At 39.7% G+C, this 16,262-nt stretch overlaps 1 protein-coding gene across 1 annotated transcript; it reads right to left on the bottom strand.

The window, feature by feature from the left end:
• Positions 1-5,212: 5,212 nt before the first annotated feature.
• Positions 5,213-13,953, bottom strand: LOC146628884 (keratin, type I cytoskeletal 18). The gene is made up of 10 exons (XM_085358160.1): positions 13,907-13,953; positions 11,131-11,403; positions 10,880-11,005; positions 10,360-10,442; positions 9,520-9,676; positions 8,166-8,330; positions 7,945-8,070; positions 6,677-6,894; positions 5,858-5,886; positions 5,213-5,337 (listed from the first exon to the last, which is right to left on the bottom strand). The coding sequence occupies exons 2-10, from the start codon at positions 11,392-11,394 to the stop codon at positions 5,222-5,224; spliced, it is 1,284 nt and encodes a 427-aa protein (XP_085214286.1). The 5' UTR covers positions 11,395-11,403; positions 13,907-13,953; the 3' UTR covers positions 5,213-5,221.
• Positions 13,954-16,262: the final 2,309 nt, after the last annotated feature.

Raw genomic sequence — 16,262 nt, 5'->3', positions numbered from 1 at the left:
ACTGTCACTCACACTGAAATCTAAATGGTGCAATCTACCATCTGTATGTGTACAATCTCATACATTGGGAAGGGGATTCCACCTCACGTGCCTAGCCCCTCAACAATCGGCCGCACCTCCAGTAAAGCAACAAAACAAAGCATAAAACGTTAAACAAATTAGTAAAAGAGATATAAATAAAACAAATACAGCCTAAGATACAGTTCTTTATAAAAGCAAGATTAAAAGATATCAAACAATTCCAAGTAAAAGACCATAAAACCGGGAGTCAGTCATGGCCAGTCCATAGACGCTTGTAAGATAACAACAACAAGACACAACAAGACAGCAGCAGTATGGCACAATCCTGTAACAAAAGAGGGAAACAGTCATCAAGGCCCACCCTACTATATGCCACATTATTGTTGTTTTGTGCCACCGTATCCAAACCATGAATCACAGAAGGTCTCACTGACATCTTGTAAACCTTCCCTTTCACTCTTGCTGCCATCTATTTGTCACAAATAACCCCTGACACTCATCTCCACCCGCCTGCACTCTCTTCCGCACTTCTCGTGTGCACTGTCTGTTACTTTGGATGATTCCTACTACTTCTGGTATCGCCATACTTTTTGTCTGGTACCACAAGTAAATGGCCTGTATTTGTATAGTGCTTTACTAGTCCCTAAGGACCCCAAAGCGCTTTACACATCCAGTTCGCTTTACATCATCCACACCTACGACTGCACAGCCACTAACAGCTCCAACATCATTGTGAAGTTTGCGGACGACACTACAGTGGTGGGTCTTATCACCAATGGTGATGAGACGGCTTACAGGGAGGAGGTCAGCGCCCTGACCCACTGGTGTCAAGACAACCATCTCACCCTCAACGTCGCAAAGACAAAGGAGTTGATAGTGGACTTCCGGAGGTGCAGAGAAGTACACACCCCCATCACCATCAGCGGCGCTGCTGTGGAGAGAGTGAGCAGCTTCCGGTTCCTTGGTGTACACCTGGCTGAGGATCTTACGTGGTCAGTACACACAAACAAAACAGTGAAGAAGGCGCAGCAGCGCCTCTACTTTCTCAGGAGACTGAAAAGATTCGGCATGAGCCCCCGCATCCTCAGGACCTTCTATCACTGTGCCATTGAGAGCATCCTCACTGGATGCATCACCACCTGGTATGGAAACAGCACCGCCTACAACTGCAAAGCTCTCCAGCGAGTAGCGCGGTGCTCTGAACGGATAATTGGAGGTGAGCTTCCCTCCCTCCAAGACATCTACAGGAAGCGGTGCCTGAGGAAAGCGGGGAGGATCATCAAGGACTCCAGTCACCCCAGCCATAAACTGTTCAGACTACTTCCATCAGGAAGGAGGTTCTGCAGCATCCGGTCCCGTGCCAGCAGACTGAGAGACAGCTTCTTCCACCAGGCCATCAGACTGCTGAACACGTCATAGACACCTCAGCTTCACTACTGGAACTTCAACATTATGCACTCCACACTGTACAGTAATGCCACTGTTTTGCACATATTCAACTCTGTATATTTTATTTTATATATTTTATTTATTGTTTACTCTATTTAATTTGTAAAATATGTGTATACACACACACACACACACACACACACACACACACGTAGAAAAATATTTAGTATACACATCCAGAAATGCATATACTATTATATATTGTACATATATTTATTAGTTTCAGATGTAGCCATTCTTGTATTTTGCTTGTTTACATTATTGTATTTTGCACAACTCTGTTGCTTGTGAAGCTCGCACACAAGAATTTCACTCACATGTGCTGTACCAATGTACCTGCACATGTGATGTGACAATAAAAGTGATTTGATTTGACATTCACACACTGGTGATGGCAAGCTACATTGTAGCCACAGCCACCCTGGGACGCACTGACAGAGGCGAGGCTGCCGGACACTGGCGCCACCGGGCCCCCTGACCACCACCAGTAGGCAACGGGTGAAGTGTCTCGCCCAAGGACACAACGACCGAGACTGTCCAAGCCGGGGCTCGAACCGGCAACATTCCAATTACAAGGCGAACTCCCAACTCTTGAGCCACGATATATATATTTGGCCTTGTATGATAAACATTGTCCATTGATATCATTTAAGCATAAGAAAAAGAATATAAATAGGAAACCTTGGATAACTAAGGGTCTTGCAAATGCGTGTAAAAAGAAAAATAATTTATATAGGGAGTATATAATATATAGAACTAAAAATGCGGAAATGAAATATAAACTATATAAAAATAAGTTGGTATTAATATTGAGGAAAGCTAAGAAAGATTACTATAATAAAGTTTTTCAGGAAAACAAAAATAATATTAAGGGTATTTGGAATATTTTTAAAGAGGTATTGGGTAATAAGAATACACCCAAAGTTCGGCCTAATTATTTTATTAATAATAATCAAGTTGTTAAAGATAAGACCGAAGTAGCAAACGAATTCAATTCTTTTTTTGTAAATGTTGGACCTACTTTAGCAAATCTAATCAGGAAAAATGATGATCCAGGAGATGAGGAAGCCTGGATAGGTGATAATAGAATGGTTAATTCCATATTCTTAGCCGATACTACCATAAAAGAAATAGTAGCAATTGTAAAAAATTGTAAAGATAAAAAATCTACTGATTGTGATGGTATAGACATGGTCATAATTAAAAAGACAATAGATTGTATAAGTACTCCTCTTTGTTATATTTTTAATCTTTCGCTACAGTCAGGAGTATTCCCTGACAGAATGAAAGTGGCAAAAGTAATACCATTATATAAATCAGGAGATAAGCATAGTTTTAATAATTATAGGCCAGTGTCTCTTTTATCACAGTTTTCAAAATTGCTAGAAAAACTCTTTGCACAAAGACTTGATAGTTTTATTGAAAAATATCAACTAATACATGAAAACCAATTTGGATTTCGTAAAAATAGGTCAACGGCATTAGCGTTGTTGACTTTTATTGAAGATATTTCATCTGCAACACATAATAATAAATACACAGTGGGAGTATTTGTTGATTTAAAAAAAGCTTTTGATACGATACAACATTCTATTTTGATTTCTAAATTGTATAACTATGGAGTGAGAGGAGTAGCATTGAATTGGTTAATGAGTTATTTAGAGAATAGGTTGCAATATGTTTATTATTTTGGCAATACTTCTGAAAGACTGAAGATTGTATGTGGTGTTCCTCAAGGTTCTATTTTGGGACCTAAACTCTTTAATTTATATATTAATGATATTTGTGACGTATCTAAAAGGTTAAATTCGATTTTATTTGCAGATGACACAAATTTTTATTGCTCTGGAGAGAATTTGAAAGACTTGGTTGAAATTATGACTTCTGAGATGTTAAGAATAAAAAAATGGTTTGATGTAAATAAATTATCTTTGAATCTGACAAAAACGAAATATATGATATTTGGCAATCGTGTAAAGGAGGATAAAGTCATTATGTTTATAGAGGAAGAATTGATTGAAAGAGTTACTGAATTTCGTTTTTTGGGTGTAATAGTGGATGAGAATTTGACATGGAAATCTCATATTGAACATATTAGAAAGAAAATGGTCAAAAGTATTTATATTTTGGGTAGTATAAGAGATTTATTAAATTATAAAACAATGCGTATTTTATATTTTTCTTTGTTTTTTTCATATATCAACTATTGTGTTGAAGTTTGGGGGAATACATATGAGAATACCATAAAACCTTTAAACCTATTACAGAAGAAAGTTATACGAATAATTCATAATGTTAAATATAGAGAACATACAAATAAATTATTTATAGAATCAAAATTATTAAAATTAGGAGATTTAGTGAAATTACGGACATTATTAATTATGTTTAAGGCTAAAAATAATATTTTGCCTTTTAAGTTACAAAGAGTATTTTTGATGTGTTCAAGGGGAGAAGAGAATAGAAGGAAATTTTATTTTAAACATCAGTTAGCCAGGACTACACAAAGATTAATGAGCACAACGGTTAGGGGTATAAGACTGTGGAATTCACTTCATTATAATTTAAAGAATTGTATAAATTTACAATGTTTTAAAAAGTGTTATATGTTTAAAACGATAACTCAGTATGAAGAGTGCGAATGAATGTGATGTTGGTTTGGGATTCGACCGGAGAGAAATGTCAATATTAGTTTGTTCCTGATTTTTGGTGCCCACCGGTGATATAAGTTCGATGGTAGATAGGGGGCAGGGTTTAATAAGAATATTTTCTTCTTCCTGCTCCTTTTCACACATGGTTATTGGGTTTTGTTGACAGAAGATGTGGTTGTTTTGTTTGATTTGTAGTACCAAGTGTGAAATAAATAAAAATGAAATGAAATGAAATGAAATGAAAACGATCGCCCTAGGTTGTACTTTTCATGACTGTTTATATATTGTCCCTTTAAACCTGGCTGCACTTTATGCTTAACTTCAGTAAACTTGTTTAATTAAATAAAATCTTTTAAACATGGCCTAAGGAGCTGGGAAAGAAAAGCTATCGGATGAGAGGTGAAATGTCTTCAAACAACTTAAAGAAGTCCAGGCGCTTTTCTTTCCAATCTTCTTAGACTAAGATGACCTGGTTGAATGAGAACCTTCACAGACGTTTAACATGGCAAAGCACTTCTGTGCTGAAGAATAGCCTCATGAAGCCTTTAGGCTGACTCTAAGTTGCTCAATTCAGACTCAAAAAATCCCAAAATCTAGGCCATTATCAAAGGTGATGTAAGAATAGAGAAGGTGGACACATTGTGGATTTATTCTGTCTTTGTATTCAGAATGCAAACAGTAAACAGCAGACATGAAATTGTTGTAAAAGGAACAGAGGTTCATTTAGTAAAATGAATGTTATCGCACTAGGAATTAAACATCATTTGACTACAAAACCCTTTATTAGTAAAACAGAGTTTAGCAGTGATCAGTCAGTTTTCACACATTTCTATCTAAAAGTCAATGAACTCATGCAAAGCATAGCTTGTTTGTAGTGACGTCTGAATCACGTTTCATGTGAGATGATAGGAAACACAGGACATTCATAGTCAGTCATTACTGTACCTCCAACAATGCTCTCAGCTTCATTTTCACAATTCATGAGTAATAGGGCGGACTCTTAATTTTTCTTGTTTTTCCTTTTCTCCTTTTTTTTGAAAAAAGTTCTAACTTCTACTTATTTTGTTTATTTTAAAATTTCAGCTGGCTCTTTGCTTGTTCTATTTCTTCGACTCCTCAATCTGCTCCACTTCGCTGGACTCGTCCACCACCTTGCCGTTGACCACGGTCTGAGTCACCACCTTCACGATCTTTCTGGTGCGGACTTCGGGCTCCTCTGTGTTTAAAAGACATGAGAAGAGAATGTGAGGCTGACTAAACTAGTTTTTTACGCATATAAATACATTAAAAAAATGTAAAATCTCAGTAGTTTCACATATAGGATGATATGTGACTGCTACTAAAGCACAGAGTTTGTAAAAGTTGTGTTACCTATTCATCTCACATCACATCACACTCCAGTTTCTTAATCCAGCAGTGCAAGTCAGAGAGATTAGGACACACAACACGGGGGAAATGTTTTCAGACCCACATTAGTTGCTATAGGAGCTGAGCTGTAAGTGGTTTGTGCATTGTTTGGATATTTACATAACTATAATTATTTGTGGGCCTCCTGGGTGTGGTAAAAGATAGATATACCCTTCTGTCTGTCTGTCTGTCTGTCTGTCTACTACAATGCTGGCTCAGATCCACATTTGACTTTGAATACAGTTTTCCTTTTTTGCTTGACTTATCTTTCTCATAACTTCACTTTTGGTCATTCTTTCCTTCCATAAAGTTTTCAATAACTCACTCACTTTTTGGTGGAGGAGGGACTTCTTTGACTCTGAAGGGCAGAAAGAAAACCTGTTAGAATTACCTTTCAATTAAAGCAAGACTAACACAATCAAAGCAATCATTTAAAGGGAACTTATATATATTTTATAATAGCTGGTTTCATGCAGCTTTATTTCAGTTTTTAGCTCTTTTTGATGTCAGTGAGAGCAGATATCCTTAATATAGTCACCTCAGGCACACAGATCTGGCTGTGAGTGCAAAAGCCCCACCCATTTGTTGTTCAAACCTTCGGTTTGTTAGGGGCAGCCAATCAGAAAAACACTGCCCTAAAAGGACTCTTAGCATGAAACACGCCCGGACACTGACAGCAAGCTTCAGTTTCTTACAACTTGCTTATCATTATATTTTTTTGTGATTAGGTTTTATAAACAACGCAGTACAGTTTACACTCTCGTCAGTTTTCCTGTCTGTTGAGAACATTGCCACAGTAACAGTGTTCTCACCAAAGCTGACATCTGAGAACGGCTACACCCAACAATGCCAGGCGGCAGGCTAAGAAACGCTTGATGTAAGATGATCATACAGGTATTGTGATCAAGGCAACAGTGTAGCCAAATTATCCCCATTCTGACTGAACATCAAACTACAAGGATGCACCATAATCTCTGAGTATATCAGGTGTGTTATTGTCCTTCTCTAACTTCTTCACTAAAGTTTCTGTGTTACCTGCTGGCCAAAGCTAACATACAGATTTATTTTAAAGGGCTGGGTAAAGCATACTTAATTATAATTTCCCTTTGAGACATGCGCTACATCTTTATTAGTATTGCTATACTTACGAGTCCTCTCCCTCCAGCAGGCGTCTGTAGGTGGCGATCTCCATCTCCAGGTTTTGCTTGATGCGAAGAAGCTGCTCGTAGTCGGTCTTGGTGCGCTGCATGTCCAGCCTGAGCTGAGAGAGGTCCTCCTCCAGCTGGTTCAGGGTGATCTGCAGCCGCTCCATCTCAGCAGAATACTTTTGACCCGTCTCACCGAGGTTTCCCTCCAGAGCTGCTATCTGAGGAGCAAAAGGGAACAAAACAAAGCAATCTATATCCGGAATTGCCGTGAATATTCCTCATAGTCGTGATATCAGTATCAAGTTAAAAAACACCGGCATGTCCACCGGACATGATAACCCTATGATTCTCCTCATAACAGTGACTCTGCTGTGTTGTGTTGTAACCAGCGATCAGTAATATGATGACATAGTAGGTCGCCTGATTCTGAAATTGCTTCCCAAGCCCATATCAACAAACTCCTGTGAACGGACAAGTCCTTGGCACCTAAAGCAAACATTTGCTGCTCAGACACAATTAACCCACCTCGCCACTGAACCTCACCCCATACTATTTTGCAACTGAATGTGATATGTCCCTGCACGGTAAAACATGTTTACTGTCAACACAGGATTAAACGAAAGAAAAACAAAATGATTTTTTCCCAGAATATAAGATGCAGTGGTCTGGAAATGTACAAAGAATGTACACGAAACTTATCTGGACATCTGTAAGGATTTTCTGTTGCTGTTGGACAAATCTCTTTCTTTAATACAACACCATATTTCAGTGCGGCTTTTTGAAAAGTTAATACTCGTAACCATAAATTTAGAATCACGCCTGAGGTGTGTTTGCACTGCTCTTGCGGGTATTAGGCTATGTTTGCACAACTCAAAATGGTTTTTTTTAACCGAAACACAGACACGTCACTCTTCTGCCTGCAGAAAGGAAAAACAGCAGTGAAGTAAGACCACACCCTCACCTACACCACAACCTTTCCTAGGGATGGGCGACTTTTCTTGCTGTAGTCACTGTGTAGACATTCTCTGTCTACACAGTGACTTTTTCAATTCGATTTTACATACAGTCAAATGACAGTAAGGTGCTTTGTATTTAAAGGTAAATACACTAACTGGGAAAATTCCAACAATTAGACAACCCCTATGAGCAAGCACAAGACAGTCGGAAGGAAAAACCATCTAACATGACCAGTTGGTGATGAGTGGAAGCTAAAGGAATTTACAGTATGTCCGTGCGCTGTTTCATCTTGCTGTTGCATCCCAGCTCACCTGTTTGTGCAGACTCTCCAGCTCCACCTCCAGGGTCTGCAGGAAGCGCTGCCTCTCGGTCAGCTCTCCCTGAGCTCCCCTCAGAGCCTCGTTGCTCTCCTTCACCTCATTCTGCATCGTCTCCAGCTGGCAAAGAAGTGTTTTCTGTGACCTTTTGTGTAACTTTGCGAGGACCATTCAACATTATTACAGTGATTCACACTAGATATTACTCCCCACACCTTCTTGCGATACCACTGCTCCGCCTGTTCCTTGTTCCTCTTCACAATGCCCTCATATTGGGAACGCAGCTCGGACAGAATGGTGCCCAGCTCGGGCCCGGTGGCAGAGTCCACCTCCACGTTCACCTCATCTCTGGCAATACGAGACTTCATCTGCTCGAGTTCCTGTAGGCACACAGGAGATTGTTTTTATTACATTGCTCACATTGTCATTTTTAAACCAAATTATTTTAGTTGCACTGTGTATTAAATGTCACTTCTAATTAAATGTAACCAACACTGGTTTCCACAGTCAGCATATGAAGAAGGCGTGGAAGAGATCGCTGAACCCTACACCGCAGAGTGACAGAGAGGATGTGATGGCACTTTAATTATTTAGATGTTTCTCATAAATACTGAATGGGAAAGAGCTCAGCTTACCCCTGGCCTTTCAACTTGCACACAAATAATCCTGCTCAAGCATGCTTGGTGGATTTCTTTCACTCTCTCTTCTTTGTTACATTGTTCTCTGTCACTAGTCTGTTTTATTCTAAAGTAGTGTATTACTAAAGCTCTTGATATATGTTTATACACATTTTTCTAAACTTTATTGGGCAACAAACTTGAATTATAGTTTATATATTTCATGCTTAGTCACTGAATTCTTGCTTAGGGTCTATCTAATGTCCCAATGCTCCCCAAAGAGACACTGCTTATCTAAATGAGTTGCCATATATTCAACAAAAAGGCATAGATTCCAGAGATTCACATTCACAAAGCAAGCACCACATGGGTAAAATACATAAAAATTAAGAATATGTGATCTGTTCTAATAATCTACTCTTATTTGGTTAAATTCATGCTGAATATTTGCAGCAGTTCATTGTTTCATTGTGAAAATGAGGTTTTAAAAACCTCCAGTCTCGGACATATTGCTTCTTTCTTTGCATCACATTATTCTAGTGGCCTCTAAGTGGCACCAAATAGGATCTACACAGTCTTGTTTCAGTAAAAGGGAGATCAGTTCCTCCTTTGGTGTGAGGGGGTAAGTTTATCTTTGCCTTGGAGAACACCTCGGATCAGCTGACTGGACAGAGAGAGCAGGTGTGAGCAACCAGATCTACCTGCTGCTTTTGTCCACAGTAACCAGAGGACCACCTATCGCTGCGCTCTCCTCAACCACACATCGTTTTCTGTCTATGTTGGCACTAAAAAAGCCCACTGAGTCCACCAAAGTGGGTCAAGCGTGTTTCAAGCAAGTGTTTGTGAGCGCAGGCTGGGGAAGGGAGAGGGCCAAAATGAAAATGAGACTACACAAATGTCAAGTAGTGAGAAGAGAAAACGAGAACATGGGGATGGTGGCAAACACACTAACCTCTTCATGGTTTTTCTTGAGGAAGTAAAGTTCCTCTTTCAGGCTGTCCAAATCTCCCCTCAAAGAGGCGATGATCTGCTCGTGATCGGTCTTGGCCTTTTTCAGGGCAATACAGTCTCGCTCCACAGACTGACACATCACCATTTCAGTCTCCCATCTAGTAGTTTGGAAAGATGAGCAGCATCGTATATTACAGTAAACTTTTATTCATTACCTCCACAGATAAACTGCTTTTTCCCCCCTTGTTTTTACTGCGGTAGAAACTGCCTATACTGGATATGAAATAACATGTTTGCAGGAAAAAGTATTGTTTTGTCATGTTTTGTTTTTTCATAATTAAAGTTAAACATTTGCATTTGTGTTGCTGTACTTCTGCTTCTGACTTCCCTTTGCATAATATTTATTAGTCAAAGTAGTAAGAAATGCCTATGCAGTCAGGAAGTCTTACAAAAGTAGCCTGAAATTAATTAATACAGCAATAAAAACTCAAAGAACACAAACATTTTCTAATAATAAGAAAAACTTTGTATTAAATATACATTTACTGATATATACTGATAAATATTTGGCTGTATGTAATGAAAACTGTATGTTAGCTGACATACTATCCTTTTTATGCTTTTTAGTGTTCCTACAGTAATCTTTTAATTTAATAATCAGTACTTAAATAACTTTTTCCAAAGAACGCTGTGTTAATGTGCAAACATTTTTTTGTTGATTGAGCAAATGTTTGACCAAAACATGACAGAGGCGTCAATGACATTATTAACAGAAACATCTCTTTGTATCATTCTGCGAAAACAGCTTTATATCACCATGGTGCAATCATTAATCACTCACTTGATTCTGAAGTCATCGGCAGCCAGTTTAGCATTATCGATCTCTAGCATGAGACGAGCATTTTCCAAGGTCTTCTTCCTCACCTGATAAATATTAACATAGGTCAATAATAGCATTAAATCCTGGACTAAAGCTTATATAATATAATTTAACTTTAGTGTATGTTCATGTTACCTTTGTGTGTTACACTAATAGCAACAAGGTTTCTAAATGATACATTAAGAGTTGGATTTGTTCGAGCTTCATTGAACTGTGACTAATTCTGTTTTAAAAAGCACAAAACAATCATTAACTCTGGCCTGGCTTCTTTTACTACTTGTTAACTAGAAGTATGAGCTGATTCTGCCTGTGATGACTCTCCTAGTGCACTTCCTGCTAAAATAGATCTGATATTTGCATGAATGTTTTGTCTATGTAAAGTGATCAGTCATTATAACCTTGAGCCTTGTTTGCCCCTTCTAAACTCAGATCTTATGCTGACCTGACATTTTCCCCTGCCTGCCTGCCACTCGATGCCTACCTCTTGCTCAACAGCATGAGCTTGGGCCATCATGGAATCGAGGTCATGACCTTTGGGAATGCGTTCGAGCATCAGCTGCTTAATTTTCATTTCCAGATCAGCGTTGGAGCGCTCCAGTGAACGCACCTGGAGGATACAAAGAGCCACAGAGAAGGGAGGACACAGGTTAATGATCAAAGTCTTTCAGCTTACTGCTTGTGTTATTTCCTGGGCTGATAACGTAACAGTGGAGTGCTGTGTTATTGTCAGACCTTGTCCAGGTAGTTGGCCAGACGGTTGTTGAGACTCTGCATAGCTTCCTTCTCATTGGTGCTGTTGCCATGCAGTCCGTTAATTTGAAGGCTTGCTGGCCCGTTGAGATCCTGGCTGATGGAAGCTGAACGGGTGAGCGGGCTCGCTACAGCGAAAGACACAGAAGCCCGAGAGCGAGCACGGCCGGTGTCCATCAGCGAACGGCTGGAAAAGGAGGGCTGACGGCCAATAGAGTAGCTTTTCATTGAAATACTGGAGGCCATGATTGGCGGCTGTGAAGGCGTAAAGAACAAAGCAAAAAGGTTCGGGGGTTAAACAATGTTGTGTTTCAAGCCAGTGGTTCCCAACCTTTCTGATATGCCTCACGGCCCCTTTATCAACTCAATTTAAACTGGATCTGGACAGCTTTTACCTTACAATATCAAGGTTTTGCAGTCATGTGACCACTAACCGCATGGCGTTAACTTGTCTAGCATTTTTTGTAAATGTGACAAATGTCAGGTCAGTTGAACAAGACGCCAATTACACAGCCCTGGACACCATTGGTCGCAAGGGCAAAATGTGTATTCCCCAACCTGATGGCAAATGGTCGCTGGAGGTTGATGCTAGGCCTTGCCCCGTCAGCCAGCGACAGATCTTGCCAGATACCCGACCATTTGGCAAAAAGCTTGATTTTGTTGGTTGGTAGTTTCCGTGGAGCATGTGCTCTTGAGTGCAAAGATTCACTAACTACTCTCTGAGCGCCTTCAGAGTAAAAGCTGCACCTTTTGAAACGTGTTGGTTGGGGCAACGAAGTACAAATTTTACTTTACAGATGAACATTCTTCGTTTAAGGTTTGCCTCAAACTTTTAAAACTTCTACTACTGCTCGGCAAGTATTTTGTGACTATTTGCAGACAACTGGCACCTTCCAAGCAAACTACAGGCAACTGTGGCAATCTGCATTAAACATTAAAAAGGTAGCCTCCTCTTTGCAGCTGATTTCATACCGACAGCCAGCGACTTCCAGCAAACACTCGCCAACCAGTTGGTAAATAGATATTTTTTTCCTCAAGACTGACTAGAATAACTTTAATGACAACTTTTAAATGTGTTTTATTTATTTATTTATCCATCCTATAAGTTAACAAGTGAGCAGCTTAAACTTGATTTTAGTAGTTCTGTGCTATTAGCTGACAGTTAGCTATAATGTTAGCTACTAATCTCAGCCAGTTGTTTGTATTTAAAGCATATGTACATTTATTTTGGTTGTGTATTTCCATTGCTAGCCATTACTTTTAGTTGTCTTTAATGCTGAAACCTGCTCTCATCTTACATTAAATGGTTAATTTCTGTTATTACATATTAGCTAAGTTTGGCTATGTAGCATGACTTACCCTTGGGGTACTTATACGTTTATTTTTAACTACGAAGACAAGACGGAGGAAATGCATAAACTTGAGAAACAGAACCAGAGCACAATCACAGAGGTTTAGTCTCTTACAGGTTCATATCTTCGAAGAGAGCAGATGAATGTTTAAATTACACACATCATAACTTCAAAAGCCAGTCTGTTTGACCTTTGGCAGTCATTTAAATGTAGTGTTGCATGAGATCCGGTTGTAGAAAAGCTCTTTTGTGATCCTTGAGCAAATGTGCTTTATTCTAGCATTTCAGCAGACTTTGATGGAAATACAAGTAGGGTCTTATATTCAAGACCACTGATCGCCCACTGAAAATGATGAAAGGAGTCTTTCAATGAGCGTATGCACGGCTGCCTCGTGGCTGTTCATCCTAAGCATCTGCATCAAGAGATGACTGACTTCGTGGCCGGAGACTCTTCAGTCTGTCAGTCTCAGCTCTGTGCAGACATAATTCAACTCAAGTCAGCATAAAATCTAAATGCAAATGACCACAGCTCGGCTATGGGCTGAAGAAGAGCCTCTCACTGAGACTGTGGGACTCTCACATATTCTTTTACGTCTGATAATAAGATGTGTTTTATATTCAAGAAGAGACTGATAGAGGATTTCTAAAAGAACAGAAGCAAACAGAGAAGCATACAGGTGTCTATGCGCCTTCAAATGGCACGTCTTTGTAATCGGTTTTTAATGATCAATGATGTTACTGTCAGTAATATTAGTACCAACGCAACAGGTGTTCATGGTATTTCCTTGACTTTACAAAAGGTTAACTGTTTTTTGGATGTCAAACGTAGTGAAGGACAGGGTGGCTTTGTGTGTGTGTGTGTGTGTGTGTGTGTGTGTGTGTGTGTGTGTGTGTGTGTGTGTGTGTGTGTGTGTGTACGCTCGCAAAGTTTCAGTAGCAGATTAGCGGTCAAGGGAACCTCTCTGTCTCTCTGTCACTTGATCCTCACAACACCGTTCCCACAACACTACAAAGGACCCAGCAGGAGACAGACAGTCCTTGTTCAGATGAGAGATAGAGCTTGGGAAAATGATCTAGAAAATATTCAGAGTGAATTCCAGCAACACAACGGGACACGCTGTACAGCAGGAAATGGGCATTTTATAATGTGGGATCATCATCACGCTATCAACTGACTAATATGTGTGCTGACCATTTGAATGAAACTGAGCAAGAAGTTTAGAAGTTTTATTTGGATTCATGTCAGTGCATTATTATAATTATTCCATGATAACAACCTTATTACTAATTAAATGTATTAAACAAGCAAGCAAAACCACTAATTAATATTTACCTGTTTCATTTAAGTCTGATTCCTAAAAATAAAGAATAAAAGAATAAAACCAACAAGATATATATTCTCCTTACCAGGACTTTGTTCAGGTAGAGTCAGTCTACGATCCAGAAGAATGTAGTAGGCTCTGTTTGCTGCTGATGCTACAGGTGTGCTTATATGCAGGTGAGCGGGAGTGGGAGGATCTAACTCTCAAGTAGAGGTGTGTTTAATGCACCTGAAGGTCTTGAGAAAGGTAGGGTGCTCTTCCCACTCATGCCTGCTCACTTTATGTCTTTGTCATTGTTATTTGCGTTTAAACTCCGATGAAAAGTGAACAGGTAAACTAAACGCAAGACATAATGAAAAAACCAGGTGCTACATTTTTGGGAGGTGATGGTAGGGATAGGAGCTTTAGATCTCCTCATAAACCCGATAATATGTTCTATAGATTTCTGCAGACACTCATGGAGTCATCGGGTTTCACAGCATCAGGCACACATTTAAAACCACTATCAGGCAGAGTGAGTAGCACTGTTTATCTCAGGAAAATGACACCTGTAAACATTACTAGCAACATGCAGGCAGTTCTTAAAATTGCTGCGTTGAAGCAGGAAAAACGGGCAGCATAGTTGTTGATGGCTGAAACTGCAAGACTCTTGGTCAGATCATCTCCAGAATGGCAGGTACTACTAAAAGGATATAATAGAAAGAAAGCAGAACGCATTGCAACATACCAAAAGTTCTTATGCTAACCTCTTTCCTAAGCGCCTATAATTGGCATGTGTGCTCAACTTACCACCGATCAATGAAATAGTATGAGTTGGTCTGAGGAATTACATTTTGTTTTAATTCATGCGACTGACAACAAACGCATGTGTGTCATTTATTGAGAGAAGAGGTGACAATGTGATGCAGTACAGGAAGAAGCCAGGTTGACAGGTGCTGCTAGGAAACCTGGCATTCATGTGGCCGTTACAGTGACTTGTGCTCATAACTGAAACAACAGAAGTCCTTGAATGTTCATAAATGGTTTGCAGAACATAGTAAAGAGTTGAAATTGCCTCAAAATTCCCAAGACCTCAATCTGAACAAGCATTTACGAGATGTGTTTGGAAAAAAGTAGTATAAAATCATGGAGGCCTCACCTTTAAAGTCACAGGATCTACAGCTAATTCCACTTGTCTGATACCACTAGACACCTTCAGCAGTCTTGTGGATTTCATCGTTTGTTGGTTTAGCATAGGGAAGAAGTTGACCGAGACCTTTCTGTGGCTCTGATCTGTATAGTTTGAGAGGGACACGCACAATATTCAGCAGAAATGATTTTCATTTTGTGGCTAAGTGGTGGACTTCTATTTTGGTCTTTTTGGGAGTAATACGAGTCTCACTGGCAGCTAAATGATCCACTGTGGTCATTCTTTTGCCGATGACTTTGCATTTGTTTGTATCACCTCACTGATTGCAGTCAGTTATTGTCATTCCCAGACATATCAACACTATCTGGCCTGTTCCACAAACTAAGTTCATGTCACCTCATTTAGGTGTGTTAGTCCTGTGTTACTGAAACGACGTTCAGGCCCAGTGTTTCCGCTTTATAAGCACAATAAAATTTTGCATTAAGAGAATCAGTGATGTTCACTGAAGAGACTTGAGTTTCATATGTCTTTTGTTTTAGGTTTTGGGTTTTTTGCTGTTTGGTCAGGCGTAAACACCAAAACTACTTGGTTGTAACTAGGGAAAGCCAGGGTTTGGGTAAAAACAGACTTCCACCATATAGAAAGCCCCAAAAGCCTCCAAGCATGAAATTTTACAAGTAAGCCTACATATTCTCACGGCTACAAGAGCTGCCCTGCATGATCACCTACTGAATGATGCTAACAGATGATAACAGTCATTCCGTGGGCTGATAACCTGTCTGCTGGGTAGCAATGGCTTGTTGTGGTTGGCTGATGAAAGTAGTGAGTAAAAGAGCTGCGGTGTAAAACCATAAAGCAGTGAGCACAAAGATGCTCGCAAGGCATTACAATAATTTTTTATTAGTGATATAAAGACATTGATTAGAGTAACTTTCTGAGTAACTAATACTCCTTAACCAGCATATCCTCAAAACGTAGCTACTGTGCTGTTCAGTTTCCACCTCTCATCACAATAATGTGTGTGTTCTCATGTGTCTGTGCTATTGAATATCTAATTAGCCCCACCAGCCTTTTACCGCTAGCACGTATGTGTGCGAGGCTCCACCTGTGGATCTCTGCAACCCTCCTGCCCTGCAGTCACTCATCCTGCTGTAACTCAACCCTCCTTCTCCACGCTGGAGATGAAATATTCAAAAAGTCACTCAGAGAAGGAAAAGCTGCTGGTGGAAGCACTTATACACAAATGTGGTAGAGGATGAGAAAATTAGCCAAACGATCAGTGCTTTCTGTAATTGGTGCACTGAGGAACAAG

The sequence above is a fragment of the Diplotaxodon limnothrissa genome, linkage group LG7 (genome assembly GCF_057381915.1).
Source record: "Diplotaxodon limnothrissa isolate DT_005_m linkage group LG7, D_limnothrissa_male_GT1.1, whole genome shotgun sequence".
In the NCBI taxonomy this organism is placed as follows: Eukaryota; Metazoa; Chordata; class Actinopteri; order Cichliformes; family Cichlidae; genus Diplotaxodon; species Diplotaxodon limnothrissa.
The sequence above is the reverse complement of the archived record's forward strand: the minus strand, read 5'-3'. Positions and strand labels throughout refer to the sequence as shown.